Below are 24,693 nucleotides of genomic sequence, written 5' to 3'. Positions count from 1 at the left end.
AGTTAATCCAACAATGCAAAGCAGTAAAAGAGACCCAAATCTGAAAGTTATCTGGTTGATTACTAAAGTGGTCACATGCTAGTCTCCAGCCAATTTCTTCTAGACTGAGGAGGCTGGCCAGCTAATTCATGGAAATACAATGGCAAAAGTTTTATTTAAAAAATCCACAGAGTTGTAGGGGGAAATCATAGACATTTTGTTCTCCCCCTGCTTTCTGACCAACAGCCAGACTTCAGACTGATGTTATACTGGCCAAATTCCATCTTTCAGAGAATTCTAAAGCACCTATCATCTAAGTGGCAAAATGTTGGTAAATTCATTTCTCTCCTAAATGCTGTTGTATAGTTTGGTACACAATTATAACCATGTATTTCAGTGGTCAGGAAGTGATTGCTCCTATACACTGACTTAGTATTTCTGAAGCACTCTGGATGAAAGATACTATGTAAGCATGAGGTATTGTTGTTATTTTTGCCTTTGAAGTAAAATAGTTATGATGAAAAACTGCCATTGATATGAGTGAGTTTAGTGAAGTCCTTGAGTGTAGTACATTGGATTATCAATATAATCTTTTTTAAAGTTTTGATAAATGGGAGTGCAGGTGATATAAAATGGGAATACCACTCCCTCACCTCACAGGAACATTGCGTTATTTATGGTATGTGAATGGCCCTGCATCACTGCAGTATTAGAGTGCATCTCATTCTTTAGTGTATTTTCCCTCAGACCATCACTGGGAGATAGGGAAATACCTTTTACAGATGGGCAAGACATAGTCAATGGAGAAACTCTCATGTTAAAATTAAGCTGCTCAGAGCAGGGACCATGTCTACAGTCTCTCTGTAAAGCACCAAGCACATCTATGACCCTACATTATAAAACAATAAAATGTATGCAATCATTTCTGTTTATTCGTGTTTGTTATCTTCAGGCCATTTCTCAAACATTTACAACCTAAGCAGCTATTGAATAAACCATTTTAATTTTCCAGAAGATGAGACTTGAGATGGAATGTAAACAATTTAAAACAGATATTTTCAATATATTGAAATACAAGGAAAAGGCAATGCCACATTAGTTCCTTTAAGCTGCTCATAGTTACCATAAACTTCTTTGTATAACATTCACATTATACTTTGGATCTATGCATTACATGCAGTGATTTCTTTATGACGTTATTAGATGCAAAAATCACATTAAGGTCTCAAAGTTGTTCACTAAGATAAATAGCATGTTGTAATATATTTAGCACATAAGAATGCAAATCAAGGAATAGATAGAAGATCATCAGAAGTCCAACTGGAATATAGTGAACCCTTATAGCTGCACTTCCCTGATGGCCAATCACTTTCTAATGAAATTAAATTAAAAAAAAATAATCCCTACCTCTTATGGTTGCCAAGATAATCTATTTTGACCTGATACAGCACTTTCTTCAGATAGCTGAAAAAAACACCTGGGAAAGAGGTGTGAATGGATGCCAGTCATCTCATTGAAATGTTAACTCTGAAACCTAATGGCAACAGATAAAATAACATTATTTGGCTGATAGTAATTTTGGCAGAAACATCCAGTGACTGAGTTTGAGTAGCCTGCCATCCCTCCATCTATCCTTCTCAGCCCTAAACTGACCTCGGGATATCACATACTCCCAGGCCTGGAAGCCAATGAATGTTGTTAGCTTGTAGAGTGGCCAGCTAGCAAATGCAAAAAATCAGGACTTTTTTTTTCCAGGGGCAGGGGATTATAGTTGTGTATATAAAACAAAGCCCCTAATATCAGGAGGGTCCTGATAATATCCAGAGGTTTGGTCACCCAACTAGCTTGTATAAAGGGATTTCCCAGGCCTCCTCCTGCATAGATAGAGGTTGTGACTAGGAGAAGGCTGGCAAACCGGTGACTCTGCTTTAGAAGAGTGCAAAACCCCTTTCCCTGCCCCGACAAATGAGGAGTGAGCCCGGTCTCATGGAAACTCACCCAGCAGAGTCCTTCTCCAACATGGGGAGAGGTCTACTCCACGCCTTCCTGAAACAGGGGCCCACAGGAGGGAGATTCTGTCCCGAGGGTGGTCCTGCCCGGATCCCACGTCCAGAGACACCCCCTCCCCCAGCCTTCTTTGGGTGGAGTGAGAGTGGCCCCGGCCCCACTCGCAGAATCCCCCGGTAACCCGGGATGGAGAGTTTGTGCCCCCCATCGCCTCGCCCTGGGCGTGCGGCTCAGCCCGGAGCCCCGGCCCCGCGTATAAAAGCCCCGACGGGCAGCCCGCCCCCTCCCCTACACTAGGCTCACCCCGGGGCGGCCATGTACACGCTGCTCGGCGCTTGGCTCCGCTGCCTCCTCTGCCTGCTGCTGCCCGGGGGAGCGGCGGAGGGGGAGCGCTGGCCCGGCCCCCCGGCTCCCCGCGAAGGTAGGCGGGGGCCGGCCGCCCAAGAGCAGGAGGGGTCTGGAGCTGGGGGCGCCGCCGCGGTGCTGCCTGGCTCAGAGGCGCGGCGGCAGCGGCGGGACAAGAAGGCGGCAGCGGCGGCTGCAGGCAGCCCGGGGGCGTCGCTGCTCGCTAGGCTCCGCCGGCTCTGGCGGGCTCTGCCCTGGCACCGGCCACCGGCGCCCCCTTCGCACCAGAGCCCCATGGCCGAACTGCCGCCAGGGAGCCCCCAGGGCTCCGATCCGGAGCAGCCCGGCGGCGCCAAGCGGAGCCCGGAGCCTCTGGAGGATGGGCCCGGCGGCGCCCCGAGCCCGGTCGGGGAGGCAGGCGCGGGGGAGCTGGGGTTCGGCCCAGTGCGGATCCATGTGGCGGTCCCGGCGGAGGAGGAGGAGGACGACGGCGGAGCACCGGGTCTGACCCTGCTGGGCGGGGGCAGCTGTAGCGAGGATGACTCCGGCAGATATGGGAAATCTAGGTACAGCGCGGCCCCGGGACGTGAGCGGCGCCTAGCCGGCCCCTGGCTCGGGAGCTGTGCTGGGGAGCCCTGGACAAGCGGGGGCAGTTAGTGCCTGCCTAGAGGGACCCCTCCTGCCGGCCGCGTTGCGCCCCGCGGGGCCCTGCGGCTTGGGAAGCTGCCCCGCCCCGTGGGGTGTTAAACCCGGGTGGGGGGTGCCTGGTCCTGCTCCCCCTTGGGGTGCGAGCACCGTAGGAGACGGGTGTGCGCCCCGCGATGGGCCTGCGGGGGTGGGGGGGGTGCAGCAGCGGCGCTGCAAGGGGGCGGCCAGCGCCTGATGCAATGAGGGCTCGGGAATAGCCTCTAGTCCAATAAGAAACTTGGTGTAACTTGGGATGGACGTCGCATCAGGCAGCGGCTGCCCCCGCCCCCCAAGGCACACGCGTATTGCTGGAGACGTGTCTGGCGGGGCGCCGACTGCGGGAGGCTTGCCTTGGGGCTGAGGCGAGGGAGGAATCCCCTGCTGATCTGGCACTTCGACGGGGAGGGGGCTGGACTGGCGGGTCGGGTTTACTAGCGCTGGAAACCCGAGGTAGGGGAGGAGCCGTGGGCAGTGGCTGGAGGAGGTGATCTCCCGCCTTCCCCCCTCCCCGGCAGAAGTGCTGGGGTCTCCTTCCAGCTCTTTAAATCCCACTGAGATGATACTCTCTGAAGCCTGCTGGAGAGAGTCCCGTGCAAAACCACTGTGGAAAAGCCAAACGTCCCTAAAGATGCAGTTAGTAGCCGGATTGCATTTCCCAGCCCTCTGGGTCAATCAGAGCAATGTAGGGCTGGAAGGGACCTGGAGAGGTCACTTAATCCAGCCTCCTGCAGAGGTAGGACCTAGTAAACCCAGACCATCTTTGACAGGTGTTTGTCCAACCTGTTGTAAAGACCTCCAGTGATGGGGATTCCACAACCTTCCTTGGAGCTTAACTACCCTTATAGAATCATAGAAATGCAGCCCTCCCTCCTGCTGGGTGGCAAAACCTGTGTTGTGGGGCTCTTCAGTGACTTAAATAAGGAATGTGGGGGGAAATCATGCACAAGTTTGGAAACTGTGGATCCAAATTATCCTTTACCAATATATTGCAATGCATGAATAGAGAGGGCAAATATATTTCTTTGCTGGGGAGGTTATTGGACACAAAGAGGGTGAAATATCCCTGGACATGACTCTATCCTTTCCTCTCTGCAGTACTCACAGAGCAAACCTCTCATATAAATCATGATTAGATATTTCCTTCTGAGCTAGGGGGCTTTGCTAATCTGATTGAGTGGGTGATGTTTACATAGCAGAGTTCACCCAGGGTTGGAGGAGAAAGGAGGATTAGAACCAATCCAGTCCTTAATGTTGCCTCAAAATACTAGAGCTACATGGTGTGCTGCTGAGATTGGAAGCTATTTCCAGTATTGCTCGTTAGCACAATTAGTTTGTCACAGTCTCTTTCTGGAGTGGCACTGGCCACTCTCAACAAGGAGTTACCCTAGAAATAAATTAATCAAAGGCCTCAAAACAGCTCAATCCAATGGTTTTACTTCAGATTAAAGCTGAGCTGGGGCATTCCTGCTAGGTGGAGTGCAGGATTCACTTAGCAAAACTCTCTCCTTTGGAAATTAGAAGGGCTTCTGTCTGCTAATAGTTTCTTGTCCTGACATTAACTCCTGTTCTGTAATCATGAAGCCTTAGGTAGATGAACTGCTTGTAGGCACAGTCATCTTCCTGTATTGTGGCTATAATGGTCTTTTGAGGATTGCTGATAATGTAAAGAGTGCAGTATGCACTTGTCTATACTATTGTGACAATCAAACTGCTTTTAGGAAGTATTGTCTGTGCAGATTTTATTATAGAGGGGAGAAAGGTCTATGGTGTGACTAGCTAATACATTTTTAAACATGACTGACTTGGGGCTAAGTGGTGATTAACTAGTATAACTGTTTCCATTAGGGATGTGAGATTTTTTTTCTGATAGTTACACCCCTAGTGTGGAAACAGTTATACTAGTGTAAAAGTGCTTCATACCAGTATAACTTATTCTTCTTCCCTTACAGGAATAAACCATACCAGTATAACTGCATGCACATAAGGGGGCTGAGCTGGTCTGGTTAAACCCATACAACTTTTGTGTGTAGACAATAACACTATTCATTTTTTCAGGATAAACAATGCCATTGTGGGCAAGGTCTGTGGGTACGTCTTATGCTGTGTAAAAAAGATGTTTACTTTGATTTAGCTGGTTGTAAGACTACAAAATTGCCCTGTCTGCACGAGGATTTTACAATGTGTTAGCTACCACATTGTAAAAACATTTCCCCTAGTATAGATGAGGCCTGTGCGAGTTGTAGGCTAATCCACTTAATCATGGGTGGAAGAAATATGTTGTCATCAGGGCCGGCTCTAGGCACCAGCAAAACAAGCTGGTGCTTGGGGCGGCGCATTTTTAGCGGTGGCATGGCCGGCGCCAGAATGCCGCCCCTAAAAATGTGCCCCGGCCGCCCTAGCTCACCTCTGCTGCTGCTGCCACGGCGCGCGAAACAGCTGATTCGCGCACCGCTACTTGCCCTCCCTCCCAGGCTCTCAAACCTGGGAGGGAGGGGGAGCAGCGGCGCGCAAATCAGCTGTTTCGCACGGCTCGGGGTCTCCCCCTCCCTCCTAGGCTCTCAAACCTGGGAGGGAGGGGGAGATCCCGAGCGGCCGCGGCGCCGCTTCTCCCCCTCCCTCCCTCCTAGGCTTGAGAGCCTGGGGGGAGGAGGCAGGGCTGGGGATTTGGGGAAGGGGCGGAGTTGAGGCGGGGCCGGGGGTGGGGTAATTAAATGGGGGGGGGGGCAGCCAAAATTGTTTTTGCTTTGGGCGGCAAAAATCCTAGAGCCGGTTCTGGTTGTCATTATTCCCTCACATGCTACCACTATTATGCTTGGTGTGTAAGAGATGGGTAAATGTTACAGCTATAACTCCCCTAAATTAGTAGGTTGCCATTTCCAGTTTGGTATTTGTCATTATAATGTACATGTGTGTGTATGTATATGTGTATGTGTGTGTATATATTATATATATAGAGAGAGAGAGGGAGAGAGTGAATATGGGATCAATTATTTAGCTAAAATGCCAACCTGTTAATGATGTAAATACATTTAAAATTGTTTAATAAAAATATACAAATAGTGAGCAGTATTAAAATTACTTACATCTGTTACAGGTTCCATTGCGATGCATCTTGTTAATCTTAATGGAACTGTTGGGCTCTGCATTGCAATGAAACCCAGACTAGTCCTTAGCTCAGTTCACCTTCGGGTCTATGTGAGTGGAAAGCCAAAGGCAAATACACTGTGGGGAGATGGCGGTGGAGAAAAGTTGGTGTGTACAGGGAGGCCTATACATTGCCAAAAATAGGCAAGGAAATGCTGTTGGCCAGAGGGGCACCATAAGAACTCTGACAACTTAAAATTCATAACTGACTAAGACCTGGTCTGAACCACTTTTATAAGTATAACTGTTGGTTAAGGAGGGAGTGGGGGATATTTTAACCAGTATAGTTATACTGCTACAGCCCCCAGGCATGGATGCATTTATACTGTTATAACCATATCCACTTTAACTATACTAGTATCATTAAAGCAGTACAACTTTTGTAAGTAGACAAGGCCCACAGTTTAGTTCGTGTTGACCCGTCAGGGTTCCCTCCCCACTCCGAACTCTAGGGTACAGATGTGGGGACCTGCATGAAAGACCCCCTAAGCTTATCTCTCTACCAGCTTAGGTTAAAAACTTCCCCAAGGCACAAATTCTTCCTTGTCCTTGAAACGGTATCGCTGCCACCCCAAGTGAGTTAGACAAAGATTTAGGAAAAGGACCACTTGAAGTTCCTGTTTCCCCAAAATATCCCCCAAAGCTCCTTTACCCCCTTTCCTGGGGAGGCTTGAGAATAATATACCAACCAAATAGGTTAACAAGGTGGGCACAGACTAGCCCTTCGGTTGTTAGGACACTAAAACCCAATCAGGTTTTTAAAAGCAGAACTTTATTATAAAGAAAAAGTAAAAGAAGCACCTCTGTAAAATCAGGATGGAAGGTAATTTTACAGGGTAATCAGATTCAAAACACAGAGGATTCCCCTCTAGCCAAAACTTTAAAGTTACCAAAAAAAAAAACCAGGAATAAACCTCCCTCTTAGCCTAGGGAAAATTCACAAGCTAAAACAAGATAATCTAACACATTTCCTTCCTATTACTTACAATTTGTAATCTTAGATGATTAGTTCAAGTATAGCTTTAGGAGATGTATTTTCCCTACCCTGGTTCCTCGCTGACCCGGAGAGAACACACAAAGAGAACAAAACCAAAAACTTCCCCCACAGATTTGAAAGCATCTTCTCCCCTTATTGGTCCTTTTGGTCAGGTGCCAACCAGGTTATTTGAGCATCTTAACACTTTACAGGTAAAGGAGGGATTTTATGCTACCCTTAGCTGTATGTTTCTGACAACCCCCCAATGAAGTGTGCTGTGCAGTGGTAAAAGAGAGAGGAATGGAGTGAAAAGGGGAATTGAGGCTCATAACTGATCCCTTGTTTGGTGCCAGGAAAGCTGCAAAAAGCAGAAAGCTTTGGATGTGGATGAAGGATAACTTTTGCACTAGGAGTAATGCCTAATCAGAAATGGAATGTTTAATTATAAGGCTTGATATTTCTTTAGAAGTAGAAACACAGTAATCACATTACTGGTTAGTTATTTCTGAGCACTGGTTTATAATCTTGCTGGAGATTAGCCTCTAGCCATTAAAATGATGTAATCTAGGATTACCATTTAGATATCTTTCTCTACTCAAGTTAAATAGCTATCTTTCTCATATACAAAATCATAATTTAAACAGAACTAATTTAATAACTCAGCAATCAGAGTTAAAAGTCGTGTGTGCTTTTTGGTAATACAATTGAAAACTTCTGACCACTTTTAACTGGCAGCAAAATATTAACCATTTTAAATATGTGCATTGACATTAGTTCCCCTCAATGCTTTATAATTATGGTAACTTGATAGTATCTGTATTTAATAATAGATTATGGGGGACAGAATGGCTTAAAGAAACAGTCAAACCAAAATATTACTCTTTGAATTTATCTACTTTTGTTAATGCCAACACCCAAAATTACTATAGCTGAAAGGCAACTTCTCTCTGCTCTAAATCCCTATGCCATTGTCCATCTGCCCTATGCCATATGCTTTTAGTTTGTTCATTTGATAGACTTTAGAAAGTCAGTTTACTGTTTGGGTGAAACACTTAAAAAAAAAAAATAGAATCACGAAAGTTGGCCAAGGACCATAGACAGGTTTAGTACCTGAAATCTAGTTACTTTTAAGTTAAAATTATTTTCAAGTTGACTTTAACTTCATATTGCATTTCTATTTCTAGGATGACTAGAAAGACACCTTTAAAATACAAAGGAATACTCAAGTGTAAAAGCTGTTTGACATTAAGTTCCATCTAATATGCTAAGAGAAATTGGAGAGCATAGTTAAGCACTCAAAAATCAGGAAATCCATAAGCTATGGTTGAGCCCATTCCTTGTGCTGATTGCTATAGTCTTTAATTGCAATATCACACTCTCAATTATAGTATAATACAGATGTTCACCCTCTCTGAGAACTCCAACCATGTGAGTGTTCTGGGTCTGCAGTTTACCTTTTCAAGGGGGCACATGATCGATGTAACACAACACAGATTGCACAAGATTAAAAAAAAACATTGCTCTTTAATTGCAGAAAAAATGCACAGATCTGTACAAAAATTAGAAACCCTACATTAATTTCCCTGTGTCAGTTTTCTCTCCATTCTGGAGCTTTCCTGGGGCTGGTGTCCCATAGTTGCTGCAGCCCCTACTTTGACTTTTGGTGCAATCTTTAGGTCAGCTTGCTTTCTCTGACCTTGGCCCTGCAACTAAATCACTGTCACCCATGAAAATATGCCCTTCTCTTCCTCTCCTTCCCAAGGGTTCCTATGTGGATCTGAGTCTTGTTCCTGTGAGTCCTTTTTAAACATTTATGCCATGGATGTTACAGCAGCAAAGTTGCAGCACTGTACCTGTCCCACTGTAGGACTATGGCATAAAGCCTTCCTATATGGACATAAGTTGTCTTTCTATCAATGTAGATCTAGGTAATCCATCTCCCTGAGCAGCACTAGCTGGGCTGACGGACAAATTCTTCCATTGACTTAGCTGCATCTACACAGGGGTTAGGTCAGCTTAACTACAGTACACAGGAGGGTGAATTTTTCATAGCCCCCGAGTGATGTAGCTACATCAATCTAAATTAAGTGTAGACCAGGCTTTTGCCTTGTTTGGGAACTTTACACTCTAAGTGCCAGCACCCTGCAGACATGCAAGAAGAAATAGTTTCTCCCAGCCTCAGCCAACCCATTGTCATTCAGGTGTTTCCACTGAGTTCTAATGACCCCCATTGTATCTCGTCTGGGAGGGCCATGCAACAAGCCTTGTGGGCCTATGGTGGATACACTTAAGCCTGTTCTACACTTAAGTTAGGTTAACATAACTATGCTGGTCAGAGGGTGGAAAACTCCAAACCCTGACTGACAAACCTATGCCAATCTAACCCCAGGTGTAGCTGCAGCTGTGCTGATGGAAGAATGCTTCCATTGATGTAGCTACCATTGTTCGGGAAGGTTGTGTTCCTGCACTGATAGAAAAACTCCTTCCATCAGTGTAGGCTGCGTCTATGCTACGAGGTTGTCAGCTTTGCTACAGGAAGGTAGCTATGCTGGCATAGGCCCTGTAGCGTAGACGTACCCATAGACCGACGCATTGCATGATACAGCAGTTTTCCTAAGAACAACCTCACAATATCAACCAGAATCATAAATTGTATAGACAGATTCTCCAAATCATCACAGTACTTTCAGTTTGCAAATTGAGGCTCTTGTAACGTAGCAACTGAAAACCAATTTCCTCTGGGTCAAGGCAGAGAACACCTCATTGCAGACTATTTCCAGGCAAATTGCAGTATTCAATCCTTGGCTATTTTGGCTGATAGGTAGTTTAAAAAGGTTACACAAATATTTTTCTAATGTTTTCCTCCCCTTACGCAAAAACAGCTTATTTGTTTTTGCGCAAATTTTAAAATGGGGCACAGACTAAGGCTGGAAATCAGTCTGAAAGGTGAATGTTTTGTGATGATATGACTGTCTAAAATAGTGCTTTAGAAAGGAAATAGTTTTGCAACTTGCAAGGCGGTAATTAGTGCTGCTCCCACTACTTGGAGCCCAATCCTGAATCCATTTAAATGGATACCAAACTCATATTGTCTTCAGTGACTAGGGCAGTGGCACCCCAGTTCAGTGCTTTTAATTTTGCTATTATCATACAAGGCTTATTACTGTAGTGCAGTGTCACTTTCAAATGAGATTTCACCGAGGTTTGTCAAAAGGTTAGAATGTATCCAAACAGCTTAATATATTGATAATCCTAAGAGTTTTGATATCCAAAGGACACAGTGCAGTGCACAGATGCATTTGGTTTCCTGTATGAGTAATCTCCCAGATGAGTCACAACCTAAATAAGTTGTTTTTCAGTCTGCCCAAGCAGATATCCAAAGAAAGAGAAACACTCAATGCAAGTTGTAGACATTATACATTTATTAAGACACTTGTTTCTCACATAAAATCCTCGTGACCTTTTAACATTGATTCCTGAACCTTTTAATATTAATTTTTATTTTTTTGGTATTATGAAAATGGTGATTTCTTCAGGTTATGATCACCAGAGCTAGAGCAAGTGCAGGAAACTGGTTGTAAACAGAAATGCCAATGTTCAGTATTTTATAGAAAACTAGAGCTAAAAATTCTAAAAACCTCAAACTTAATGTGCCAAGTGAAACAGTCTTGTCAAATAGAATTGAAAAGGCGTATGGTGGTTGAGGTGGGTAGAACTAGCAATGCAGTATAGCTCAGACCAATGCATCTGGAAATGAGGTATCCTGCTTCTGGCATATACCTGATACTTGAGGGAAAAGGTAAAATGGGATCAGCTAGCATGAATTCAGTGTTTTGATATTGTGGGGGTGGTACTGACCTTTGTAAATGAAAAGATTTTCTTTGAAGCATGAGGCTCTTCCCAGATTTTCTTCCCACATTAATCTTAACTCAGTAGTTGCAAATGTCCATGCTAATAAAATCACTTCAAAAAACCTTGATAGCTGTCTGTTTTGTACTTAAATTTCAGGTTAAAATAATTCCATAGTGGTAGCCAAGTGAAGATATGGATAGAGTTAAAAATCCACATTCTAATTAGATGAAATAACTCTGTATCTTTAGTGACATAAAGTGAGAAATAGTCAATTCTTTGGACTAGGATGCTAATAAGTTTTCCTTTCCATCCCCCTCTGATGCCCCTATCTAAAAGTAACTCTACTAAAAGGGCATAAAAACTTTATTATCCTCATGGCCACCTGCTTAAGACCTAGCTTTCAAACAAGAATTCTCTCTCTCTTACCCCTGCCCTTTTCAATTGTACTTCCAACATCACCTAGCTGGCTAAATGGGTCTTAAAATATGGAGACCTTTTTTAGAATTGTTCCAGTATATTATTCTAGGGGCTTGACTTTGTGTCCACAATTGAGTGAGCAGTAAGTAACTATTGTGTGCAAACTCCATTGACCCAAGTAGAATCTTTGTATACAAAACAGCAATCTTCACGTGATTAAATCTCTCTTGGTGGGTACAGACAGTGGTGCCTCAAGATTGCATTTGCAAGTGATAGGCTGTCTCAGTCAGGCAAGTGCACTATCACTGCTTGACAAACTGCCATAGCAGAGGTGCTCAAGCAGCGTTCCCTCTTACCCTAAGAGTGAGCAGCCAACAAAGGGCTCCCCTGTGAAAACCCCAGGAACTTGCTCCCTCCATTGGTCCACAATAGCACGAATATGATCATATTTGGGGCTTGTTGGGAAAGCCAAATAAAATTTGGGGGGAAGGAAGAGGGGATGTTCTAGGGGCCTTTTCTGTTGATTTGAATTACTTGGGTGGCTGAATTAATTTATCAATGCATCTATTTTTATGGTCATTGTGATTTATGATGCCAATAACTTTTTGGGTAGGCATTTTTATTTAAATCTAAAATATATCCAGGAAGCTATGGACTCAAGTAAATTCCAGATGAGGCCCCACTGCCAATCAGGCCTTTAATAAATAAGACACATACCTGTACCTGGATATCTCATGTATAATTATGTATTAAACTTCTGTATACCTTGATATAACTTCTAGGAATGTACTCTTGGGTTGAGCTGTTTGCCCCAATGGCATGTGGTAACTTAATTTGCCCAGATTTGTACGTCAAATTACAGACATTGGGAGCGGTAGAGGGACAGAGGTCCATGAGAAGTGTGCCCTGGATTAAGAAAAAACGGTTACTCACCTTTGTAACTGTTGTTCTTCGAGATGTGTTGCTCATATCCATTCCAATTAGGTGTGCGTGTGCCGCGTGCATGATCGAAGAATTTTTACCCTAGCAACACCCGGTGGGTTGGCTGTGGAGCCCCCTGGAGTGGTGCCTTCATGGCGCTAGATATATATCCCAGCCGACCCAGCACCCCCTCAGTTCCTTCTTGCCGGCTACTCCAACAGAGGGGAAGGAGAGCGGGTTTGGAATGGATATGAGCAACACATCTTGAAGAAAAACAGTTACAAAGGTGAGTAACCGTTTTCTTCTTCAAGTGCTTGCTCGTATCGATCCAATTAGGTGACTCCCAAGCATTACCTAGGTGGGGTCGGAGTGAGACATTGCAGAGTGCAGAACCACTGAGCCAAATGCGGCATCGTCTCTAGACTGCTGAACTAATGCGTAGTGAGTGGCAAAGGTATGTACAGATGACCAAACTGCCACTCTACCAATCTCATGGATTGGAACCTGTGCCAGGAAAGCAGCCGACGAGGCTTGAGCCCCCGTGGAGTGGGCGGTGAGGCGTGGCGTCGTGACACCGGCCAAGTCGTAGCAAGCACTGATACAGGATATGATCCAAGAGGAGATACGTTGTGAGGAAACCGGTAGGCCTTTCATCCGGTCAGCCACTGCAACGAAGAGTTGAATCGTTTTCCTAAACGGCTTCGTACGCTCGATATAGAATGCAAGGGCCCTACGAACGTCCAGAGAGTGCATACGTTGATTCTGCCGCGTAGCGTGCGACTTTGGATGGAAGACTGTGAGGAAAATATCCTGGTTCACCTGAAAAGCTGTTAGCACCTTGGGGAGAAAGGCAGGGAGGGGGCGAAACTGCACCTTGTCTTTATGGAAGACTGTATACAGAGGCTCTGACGGGAGGGCTCTGATTTCAGAAACATGACTCACTGAAGTGATGGCTACAAGGAAGGCTGTCTTCCAAGATAGGTAAAGGAGTGAGCAGGTAGCCATTGGCTCGAACAGGGGCCCCGTGAGCCTGGGAGAGGACCAGGTTAAGGGCCCACGCCGGAACCGGTTGATGCAGTTGTGGGTAGAGGTGATCTAAGCTCTTCAGGAATCTAACAACCATCGGGTTAGAGAAGACAAAGGAAGCATGTTCTCCTGGATGGAAAGCTGAGATGGCTGCCAGATGCACCCTGACAGATGGTATAGACAGGCCCTGCTGCTTTAGGGATAGGAGATAGTCCAGTATCAGTGGTATCGACGCCTGCAAGGGGGCATGGCGCGTTGTTCACACCAACAGGAGAAGCACTTCCATATGGCTAAGTAGGTGGCCCGAGTGGAGGGTTTCCTGCTCCCTAAGAGAACCTGCTGCATGGATTGTGAGCAGAGTAACTCTGCCCGAATTAGCCAGGCAGCATCCACGCTGTAAGCGGAGATCAGGTATGGCCACAGTGGGAGTGTGATCGGAGGCTCTACCAACAATTTCAGGAGTGTGGTGTACCAGTGCTGCCTGGGCCATGCTGGGGCAACTAGAATCATGCGTGCCTTGTCCCTGCACAGCTTAAGCAGGACCCTGTGGACCAGCGGGAATGGAGGGAAGGCATAGAACAGCTGGTATTTCCACAGAAGTAGGAAAGCGTCTGATAGGGAACCCTGAGAGCATCCGTGGAGAGAACAGTACACTTGGCACGATTGAGGCACGAGGCAAATGGGTCGACCTGGGGAAACCCCCACCTCAGGAAGATGGAGTGGACTCCACCCGTGAGTCTGGAATGACCTGCTGAGGCGGTCTGCCAGCGTGTTCTGGACCCCTGGGAGAAACGATGCCATCAGATGTATCGAATGGACTATGCAAAACTCCCACAGGTGAATGGCCTCCTGACATGGGGGGACGACCGGGCTCCCCCTTGCTTGTTGATGTAGAACATGGCCGTGGTGTTGTCTGTGAGGACTGCCACATAACAGCCATGTAGGAGACCGCGAAACGCCTGACACACTAGGCGTACTGCCATCAGTTCTCGTACATTGATGTGCAGAGCTAGTTTGGATGTGGTCCAAAGGCCCTGCGTCTGGTGTTCCCCAAGGTGGGCCCTCCAGCCCAGAGATGATGCATCTGTGTCAAGGTATAAGGAAGGTTGTGGGGTGTGAAATGGTACCCCTTCACACACCGACGTGTGGTTCAGCCACCAGCTGAGGGAGATCAAGACCGATTCCGGAATCGTGACCACCATGTTCAGGCTGTCCCGACCTGGACGATATACCGTTGATACCCAGGCCTGAAGTGGGCGGAGCCGAAGTCTGGCATGCCTGGTTATGTAAGTGAACGATGCCATGTACCCCAGAAGGCCGTCTTTATCATGAAAATCTGGAAGTTTTGGAAGCTGCGGATGATGTTTGCCTTAGCCTGAAAACAAGTGCCTGGCAGGAGAGCGCGGGCGAGTCTGGAGTCTAAGACTGCCCCAATAAACTCTATTCTTTGGGTTGGTTCCAGAGTTGACTTTTCGCTGTTGAGCAAGATGCCCAGCTTGTGGAACGTGCCTAGGGTGCGTCAGACGTGGGATCACACTTCGTCCCTGATGTGGCCCCGAATGAGCCAGTCATCTAGATACGGAACACCTGGATCCGTTGTCAACGAAGGTAGGCTGCCACGACAGCCATACATTTGGTGAATACTCTTGGAGCCATGGACAGCCCGAAGGGCAGGACAGCAAATTGGTAGTGTTCGTGATTTACCACAAAGTGAAGGAAGCGCCTGTGCGGAGGGTAAATTGCTATGTGAAAGTACACGTCCTTCATGTCGAGGGCGGCGTACCAGTCTCCAGGATCCAGGGAAGCGATAATGGTCCCCAGTGAGACCATGCGGAACTTCAATTTTACCATGAATTTGTTGAGTCCGCACAGATCTAATATGGGTCGAAGTGCCCTTTTTTGCCTTGGGGATTAGGTAATAGCGGGAGTAACACCCCCTGCCCCTTAGTTCCGATGGAACCTCCTTGATCGCTCCCATGGACAGGAGCGTAAAGACGTCCTGTATAAGTAGTTGCTCGTGAGAGGGGTCCCTGAAGAGGGACAGGGAGGGAGGATGGGAGGGGGGAAAAAAGAAAATTGGAGAGAATATCCCCTTTCCACCATGTGAAGAACCCATCGGTCTGAAGTTATAAGGAACCACACATGGTGGAAATGGGAGAGACGATCTCAAAATGGAGGGAAAGGATCCTGAATGGTGACTAGTACACTGTCCTCGGGCGCACCTTCAAAAATTTTGCCTAGGCCTGACGATGGCTTAGGAGGGCCTTGGTTCTGACCAGGTCGGTGGCCGGTGGATCTCTTTCTGCCACCTCGTCCACGTCTTACCGTACACACTATATTGTAGTGGTAATGAAAATGGGTAAAACTATTTCCCCATGCTTATTTCCCCCCCCCCCCTCTACAGTTCCTCACATCTTCTTGTCAATTGCTGGAAATGATCTATTTTCATTACCACTACAAACAGTTCTTTTCTCTCCTGCTGATAATAGCTCACCTTAACTGATCACTCTCCTTATAGTGTGTATGGTAACACCCATTGTTTCATGTTCTCTGTGTGTGTGTATATATATCTTCCTACTGTATTTTCCACTGCATGCATCCGATGAAGTGGGCTGTAGCCCACGAAAGCTTATGCTCAAATAAATTTGTTAGTCTCTAAGGTGCCACAAGTACTCCTCGTTCTTTTTGCAGATACAGACTAACACGGCTGCTACTCTGAAACCTGTTATTTTGGATGAGATGTCCAACAGAGGTGATGACTTGTTAACTAGAGAACTTTAGGTAAAGAGAGTCAGACTTTGGAAGGTCTCTCCCAAGAGGGAAAAAAAGGCACTTTAAATTATTACCTGTTTGTACACATCCAAAGCAAATAAGATGGACACCGAACAAGAATGCATTCTGACCCAAAACCATGAATCTAAAACTGTCAGCTCTAGTCTATCTCTATTGTATGGTTAGCATATGCGCCTTCGTTTGGGATGGAAATAACATTTAAAATGGGTAAAATATAATCCTCTCAGTCCTGTTCAATGTTTAAATTCTTGTTGGAATCCTAGCTTTAACATCAACTACATTTTTGCACTGCAGGTTGTTAGGACACTGTTTTCTGGCTCATTGCTTGTTATGCAACTATCCTCACAAGAAAAAATCTAAAGTAATTTTTTTAGCAGCTTCAGATGGAAAAAGGAAGCAGTAATAGATAAATAAGCTTTGCATAGCACTAACCTCTTATTTTGTTAAAAGCTGGCTGAAGACTTGGACTTGTGGTGTAGTGTTTGTGAACTACTGAAGTACATGACTCATTATTCTGTGAGATCTGCTCTTGCAGTAAGATGAGGACTTTGGCTCCTTAGGCTGACTGGAAAGATTCCCTCTCTGAACAAGCATCCTGCTGTACGGGGAGAACTGACTGAACCTACTCATTGTTTATCAAATAATTTGACAAAAGGGTCTGTGCTTTTGCTCTAGTGCCCATGTGGTTCTGTGAGTTAATGCATGTGCCCTTTCACTCTGAGTTGGTTGTTTTAGGTTGCTTAGGTCACAAGTGAAAATTAGATGTTTGTCCCCATAGGCACAGTTGTCATTTTCTGTTCAGAGGAGTAAACTGTTTGTTGTGATGAAACTTACATCTGCTTCAAATCGGTATTCTTAGTTTCTCATTTTACAGCCTGTTCTCCCCATTCCTTTCCTCAAATTCATGTTTGATGTTACATTTGTACAGGGGAGATGATGGAATCTGATAAGATCGATTGCCAAACAAAGCTCAGCACTGGAGTTGAAGGGTGGGTTAACACTGCTTAGTTTAGTGAATCAGATTTATAATATTTCTAGCACAGCATTCTCAGCACTAAACAAGCATCTACAGTTTGCTAGCTTGATTTTTACTGATAAAGCTAATGAAAAGTAAGACAGCAATGACCAGACTAAGATCAGTTTATAAAATGACTTCATTGTCTTTTCTAGTGGCGGGGAGAATGATGGTGATGACTTCGACCAGGACTGGAAACCCCCAGATAATGAGCTGATCCAGAAGCTTATAATACAGGTTGAATATTATTTCTCAGATGAGAATCTTGAGAAAGATGCCTTCCTCTTAAAGCATGTGAGAAGAAATAAGATGGGTTATGTCAGTGTTAAGCTACTCACATCTTTTAAAAAGGTAGGTTTCATTTCTGAAGGGCCTTTAAATCTACTCTATCCAACTTAATGAGCTATTGAACAGATATGGCACACTGCCTTTTTTGGCCAGTCTGAAGGGTTGATGCAATTAACATCCTACTGTCACAACGTTTTAGAAGAAAAGAACAAAGGTATAAATAGTCAGACCAAACTTCTTGATTTGCCCAAGAAATTGTGTAAGTCCATCAAGCCTAAGGGAGAATGAAATTTAGAAAAAGCATCCCTTCCTACCAAGCAAGATCTTAACCTGTCTTTTTTTCCCCCTTAGGAACTCCTAGCTTTAGGGGGGAGACTTTTAAAATGACATGGCAGACTTTTTTTTTTTTTTTTGAGCCAGCACCATCCTGACTAAAGATTTTTACCTATACAGATTTAAGAACTTGGCTGTACAGTTTGGTCCAATAGCTATAGTGCTCTGAGAGTCAGGACTTGTGGGTCCTAGGCCTGATATTTTGCCTATAATCCTCTGAAAGGCACTATGGAAGTGCCTATTTCACTATTCGAAGATAGGGACTCTGTTTAATTGTTTTCTCAAATTAAGCACAAAAATAAGGTAATGGGACAGAGAGGCAGGCTACCTGTTTGGAATTTGATGCACCAGGCAAAGCAACTGTTGAATAGCATGCCTTTGGGATGAGATGGGAATAGAAAGATTCTAAGAACTCTTGAAGAGGCATATAATAGCCATAGAAATAATGACTTGTTTAGTCTGGGTAAGTCTGCAGTTGGTGATGACTCTGATCTCCAATCATGTAAAAGGAACAGGAGGTTCACAACATCTTACTGATGCTCACAGTGACAGTAGGGAAACATTTTTAAACCTACTTTCTGTTCAGGAGGGATACTACAGAAGTCTTTGGCTGATCTTTCATTTGAAATCCAACCCTGTATTGGTCTCAGGTTTTCAATAGCTGTAGAACTATTAATTCTGGTGGTTTTAATGAGCTGCATTAAAGTGTAACTCTTTTCTTAAAGGTAAAACATCTTACCAGAGACTGGAGAATCACAGCCTATGCCTTGAAGTATTCTGACATTCTTGAGCTGAATGAAGATAGCAGAAAGGTTAGAAGAAATACCCCAGTTCCAGTGTTTGCTAGTGAGACCCTGCCTAGCAAGATGCTGCTTGTGTATGATATCCACTTGATTTCTGAGCTACAGGTTCTGAGCCAGGAGCAAGAAAATGGATGCATGCAAGAAAAGATGATGGAGCATCTTCTCAAGACCTTCGTTACTTTTGGTGCAATCTCATCAGTTCGCATTCTCAAACCTGGTAAGGATCTTCCACCTGATGTCAAGAGATTCAGTAATCGATACACCCAAGTTGGAACAAAGGAATGTGCAATAGTAGAGTTTGAAGAAGTAGATGCAGCAATTAAAGCTCATGAAATCATGTGTATTGAAAAGAATAATGAAATTGGCATGAAAGTTATCCTGATAGGTATGAAGCCTCCAAAGAAAAAAGTTGTGAAAGACAAGAATCATGATGAAGATCCCAGCAAGTCTCTCAACAAAATTAGATCCCTGAATAAGAGAGTTGAGGAACTTCAGTATGTTGGGGATGAATCATCAGCAAACAGCTCTTCTGATCCAGAGAGTAATCCTACATCTCCACTGTCTGGACGCAAGGCTAATACTTCGAACAAGTTGAGCCCTACCACCTATCAGAACAACCACCTGAGCCCTAATGTTTCACCTAGGTCAAGTCCCTGGAATAGCCCATCATCTTTGCGCAAAGTGTCCAAGAAGTCTCCACTTGCTAAAGATGGCAAATTTAATCCTAGCACTAGCCCTGAAATCTCAAGGAAATGTGCAGATTACTCTTCAGATAGCAGTATCACACCTTCTAGTAGCCCATGGGTTCAGAGAAGAAGACAAGCTCAAACTGTAACACAAGAAAAAAGTCCAGTAAGTAGCCCAATGCTTGCCCGGAAAATACAAAATGCAGATGGGTTACCTGTAGGAGTGTTGCGGTTACCCAAAGGTCCTGATGGTACTAAGGGATTCCATAATGGATGCGAAAGGAATAAACCTATGAAGAATGAATAAATCTTGGGTATTTTTTTAAAACAAGTTTCACAAATCAATTTATTTTTGTTCAAGCCTGGTAAAAAAAACTAGCACTTAAGTGACTGAATGAAGTCAGTATTTAATTTTTAAAGGTTTTGTATTCACGTAGAGACTCATTTGTATATTTGTATTTGCACTTAATCTGCATTATTTTTATATTTTTTTGTTTAAAAGAGCTGAACATTGAAATGTTACTTTTTTTATGCCAGGTATTTAAAACAATTTATGTAATTGCATTTTTGTGCAAAGCTATGATTCTGAACAGCAATGTGTAAACACTTGATAATATTTAGCTGTTGTACCATAGCATTTCAAAGCAATACGTCACCAGTCTGTTTACTAAGAGGTTTGAAGGCTTCCTATTTTCAGTATGTTGAAAGGAACACTAAGCTGTAATGTCATGTCAGACTCTGTGTTTGCTTAAACTTCCAAAGATGCTATATAATAGGACCAAACTGTGTGTATTTTCTGTGATGTGAATAAAAAAATGCTGAGCAATGAAAACTGTTTTCTAGGTATCCAATTCTAATGTTCAAAATTATCAGATAAAGACTAAAGGTTCTAAAGTGTGTGACCGTCTAAACCAAATTGTTTAAATGGGTGTTTCCTATAAAGTAGGCTGAACAGTTTTCTTTGAAATATGGAATACCTACATCTTCCAACCCTGTCTGGCCCAGGTTTAGGTCTCAAGTTTCATATGACTTGCTCTACGTGTTGTGCGAGGACATCATGTGTATATGCCAAGTGACCAATGCAGTTTAGAGTGAATCCTGTGTGTAAGCTAGGCCTTATATTAATGTATATAGGCAACCTAAGGGCTAGTCTACACTAGAATCTCTACAGTGGTGCCTCTGTACTGATGTAGCTGCGCCACTGTAGCACTGCTAGTGCCGACACACTATGCTGACAGACGAGAGCTCTCCTGTCAGCATCACCCCACCTCCCCGAGCGGCTGTAGCTATGTCAGTGGGACAGCTTCTCCCACCAACAGCACTTTCCACACCACACTTTTCCATGCCCGTGAGTGACTTGCGTTATACGGAAGTAAGCACTGGTGTGTACAAGCCCTAAGTTTAGCTCATTAAGAACGTGACTCTCAGAAATTTCTATCTTCAAAAAGCATCCAGACAGCAAAGCCATAAGCATTCAACATATTTGAACACAGGTGGTGTGCATGTTTTGTTTTGTTTTGTTTTGCCTAAGTACATATCAATACCTAGAATATTTCCTCAGGATTGCACAAGTATGAGCACACTCAGTCTTCACTTTTTTTAAAAAAAAGCCATTGCAGCTGGCAGAAGTCCAGATTAGATGAATCACTTCATCTGGGGCAATGCATGTATTCCTAAGAAGCTGTCATAGTTCAGGCCTCTTGTCAAGCAGGGTAATGTGCCTCTAGGTCTAAACTTCATCCTACAGCAAAAGGTCACCATAACAACAGAAACTATCTTGGAGGTATTGTTACTTACTTGATTTTTAAAAATTGGGACTGTTGGTTAACCCAGTAGAACAGGGAACTGAAGAAAATCAGGCTTCACTAAAGAACACATGAGCTATTGGGATGAAAATTAAGTTTGAGGAATAGGTAATCAAATTAGGTAAACAAGTTGGCTATTGACAGTTGCTTCATAGAGAAACAGTTTCTCCTCATCTCTAGCAAAAGGGAGTAAATTAGCTGTACCTACACAAACAAGTTGTCTTGCTGGTCCCTTTTCAAGGCTGATATAAATTAATACACTCTAGCATAGAGGCCTATTATTCATTTTCTGAGAATAACATACCTCATCCATGAGGTGGGGTGGGGAAGAAGCTTGGGGAAGGGGTCCTCTGGATGGAGTTGTTTAAAATCCTAAATTTGTCAAACTACTTATAGCCCAGTTGGCTGGATTTGAGTTGATATGTTCTTCAATAGGAAATCTTAGAGAATAGCACAGCTTTTCTGAGGTGCCATATAGTTTGAATAAGCAGTTGTGGTATAAGCAAGAGGGCATATGATAAATGGCTATAAAATCATGAATGAGGGTGAGAAAATGAATAGGAAAGTGTGACTTACCCTTTCACATACCATAAGAACCAGGGGTCACCCAATGAAATTAATAGGTAACAGGTTTAAGACCAACAAAAATGTACGTCACACAAAGCCCAGTCAACCTGTGGAACTCATTGCCATCGGAGGGTGAGAAGGCCAAAACTGCGTTTAAAAAAAGTATTAAGTTCATGGAGGATTGAGTCATCAGTCCCTATTAGCCAAGATGGTCAGGGAAATGAGCCCATGCTCAAACTGTCCCTAAACATCCAGCTAGGAGAGCCTCACGCTGGACAACAGGAGATGGATCACTTGATAATTGCCCTGTTTTGTCTATTGCCTCCAAAGCCTCTAGAACTAGCCACTGTCAGCAGACAGGATACTGGGCTAGATGAACCCTTGTTTTGACAAAGCATAGTCATTCTTACAAAACACATGTTCTGCCTAGTAATAGGCTGTAATTTAAAGTTTCCAAGTGTGAGCTCCAACCTCTGTCAAATACAGCAGCATGAGCACTTTTCAACCAGGCTGAAAAGTAACCACTTCATCAGTACTGTCAAATACTGTTTTTTACCCAGTAGACTTGCTGTGTTTATTACAAGCCAAAAGGAAAAATAGCATTCACTGTCCCCGGGCTTGGGGTCCATTTTTAAGTGGTTATCTATAGCTAACAAAAACAAATTTCACTTCATTTTGTGTAGCACAACTGATATTAAAGTAGCTGTATCTTTACCTTTAAAAAAAAGTTTCCTCTCAAACATTTATCTAGCAAATAAGCTCATCTCTATTTGAGCGGGGAGGCAATATATGCTTGCAGAGAAAACAAGTAAAAATAGTAAAGCTTACTGGAGCTGTACCATTGTTTCACTCAGTATGCAGGCCTCAAAAGTAAAATTTATTCCTGTGCATCACTGATGCTTTGAATATGAAATCTTCTCCTGGACTCAGAAGCAGCTGGTTTTACTTGAAACTTTTTGATGCAACAGCACAACTACTTAGCATCAGAAGTGTTCCACTCACTGCTCAACGAGTATCTGCCAATAACTTGGTCCTTTTTTTAATTCACACATTAAAAAGTACTATTTCACAGACAACCCCATCAGAAAACTGTATCCTAGAAAAATACTAATGAAGTCAGCAGGGAATACTAGTCCATTGATGAAGCCTATTCATTCCAGACACTAAAACCTGGTTAAACTATAACATCCTCAGACTGCAACAACCTTTTGTCAGGGAGCTGAAGTGCAGTCGCTTTTCCTTACAGAAGTGAAAAAAGGGGAATATAGTCTCAATTAGCTAGAGCCACATTCTGCTGTTTACTCTCACTAAGTATTGCCCCACTCTACAAGTATTCCCAGAGACTTCAGTGAGCCTACTCATGGTTTGAGATACTATTTCTTTGTGAGTAAAGATATCAGAATCTAGTCTCAAGGTTGCTAACAAGGTCCTAAACTTACTTTGAGTCCAGGTAACAAGATATCCAGGCCGATTTCATGTCATTTTCCTTACTTCACCACAACCATATACTTCTTGGTTGAGAAACACATTTTGTGGAAACCCTGATTATACAGATTATGGAGCTGCCATGTAGACTCATTCTTTGCCAATGCCCTGGCCTGCTAGATGGTCTGCTTGCCATTCAATGGCCATCTTTGAAGAATAATAATTGCATTCATATTGCTATTTCAGTGTAAAATTAATTACTGTAGTCTCCCATTAGCATTCCACAATGTGACTATTTTAGTCAATGTACTTATTTTACCATCTTAGTTCCAAAAAAGGCCAAAACAAAAGTCACCAAACACTTCAACATTCCATATTCATATTTTATACAGTCTCAATAAACTTACAAATAAATAATGTACAGGCCTTGGAACTAAAGCCTGTAAGTTTGTTTAATATCAGTTGAAGAATGGGAATGCGAATTAAAAATACTTATTTTTTTCTGTCTGGATAACTTTTACTTCAGCCATTAAATATGATGGGCATATTAACTGTTATCATATCTGGAGAGTAGGTCCCATCACTGGGAGTCGAAACAATTGTGTAATTAAGGGTAACATTTGGTTCTTTGTATCTACAAGCACATTCTACATTTGGTTATTATGGAGAAAGCTCTCAGGCTGTAGTGATCAGTCTGATTAGTTAGTATGTGTATTTTTTAACATTGCTAAGAACTAATGATTGGTAAATTCAATTGGAGTTTTGTTCAATAAATAACCCCAGACTTTAGTCCTTCCTGAATGGCTGGAAGGTTCGTTGAGTACATATTACCTGGATTAAAAGGATCAATTTGAAATATTTATGTTTTAACTACACTATAATTTCTATACTTCAGCTAAACAAATTAGGATAAAGTATGTTTTGCTTATAAATCAATTTTCTTTTATGATCTTGAGTACTAATATAGCATATGGCAAATAAGTTACCATTTACTGATGATATTCTGCCAAGAACTATTTAAAAAACTACTCTGACACTATCTACCTATCCCTGTAGCAAACCTCGTTGCCTACTCTGTCCCCATATCTACTCTGGCAACAGCATCAGAGGACCCAACCACATCAGCCACACCATCAGGGGCTCATTCACCTGCACATCCACTAATGTCATATATGCCATCATGTGCCAGCAATGCCCCTCTGCCATGTACATTGGCCAAACCGGACAGTCCCTCCGCAAAAGAATAAATGGACACAAATCGGACATCAGGAATGGTAACATACACAAGCCAGTAAGTGAACACTTCAATCTCCCTGGTCATTCTATCACAGATTTAAAAGTCACTGTCATTGAACAAAAAAACTTCAGAAACAGACTTCAAAGAGAAACAGCAGAACTAAAATTCATTTGCAAATTCAACACCATTAATCTGGGCTTGAATAGGGATTGGGAGTGGCTGGCTCACTACAGAAGCAGCTTTTCCTCTCCTGGAATTGACACCTCCTCATCTATTATTGGGAGTGGACTACATCCACCCTGATTGAATTGGCCTTGTCAACACTGGTTCTCCACTTGTGAAGTAACTCCCTGCTCTCCATGTGTCAGTATATAATGCCTGCATCTG

At 43.6% G+C, this 24,693-nt stretch overlaps 1 protein-coding gene across 1 annotated transcript; it reads left to right on the top strand.

Moving 5' to 3' along the window:
- Nucleotides 1–2,607: 2,607 nt before the first annotated feature.
- Nucleotides 2,608–20,104, top strand: LARP6 (La ribonucleoprotein 6, translational regulator). Its single transcript, XM_034783429.1, has 3 exons — nucleotides 2,608–2,897; nucleotides 17,318–17,513; nucleotides 18,509–20,104. The coding sequence occupies exons 1-3, from the start codon at nucleotides 2,626–2,628 to the stop codon at nucleotides 19,577–19,579; spliced, it is 1,539 nt and encodes a 512-aa protein (XP_034639320.1). The 5' UTR covers nucleotides 2,608–2,625; the 3' UTR covers nucleotides 19,580–20,104.
- The last annotated feature ends 4,589 nt before the right edge of the window (nucleotides 20,105–24,693 follow it).

This window comes from Trachemys scripta, chromosome 10 (assembly GCF_013100865.1).
Source record: "Trachemys scripta elegans isolate TJP31775 chromosome 10, CAS_Tse_1.0, whole genome shotgun sequence".
Lineage (NCBI taxonomy): Eukaryota > Metazoa > Chordata > Testudines > Emydidae > Trachemys > Trachemys scripta.
This window is presented reverse-complemented; position numbering and strand designations above follow the sequence as displayed.

Coding starts and splice junctions, on each gene's coding strand:
- LARP6 (XM_034783429.1), top strand. CDS start 2,626: ATGGCCGAACTGCCGCCAGGGAGCCCCCAGGGCTCCGATCCGGAGCAG. Junction 2,898..17,317: donor GGCAGATATGGGAAATCTAG/GTACAGCGCGGC, acceptor TGTCTTTTCTAG/TGGCGGGGAGAATGATGGTG. Junction 17,514..18,508: donor TACTCACATCTTTTAAAAAG/GTAGGTTTCATT, acceptor CTTTTCTTAAAG/GTAAAACATCTTACCAGAGA.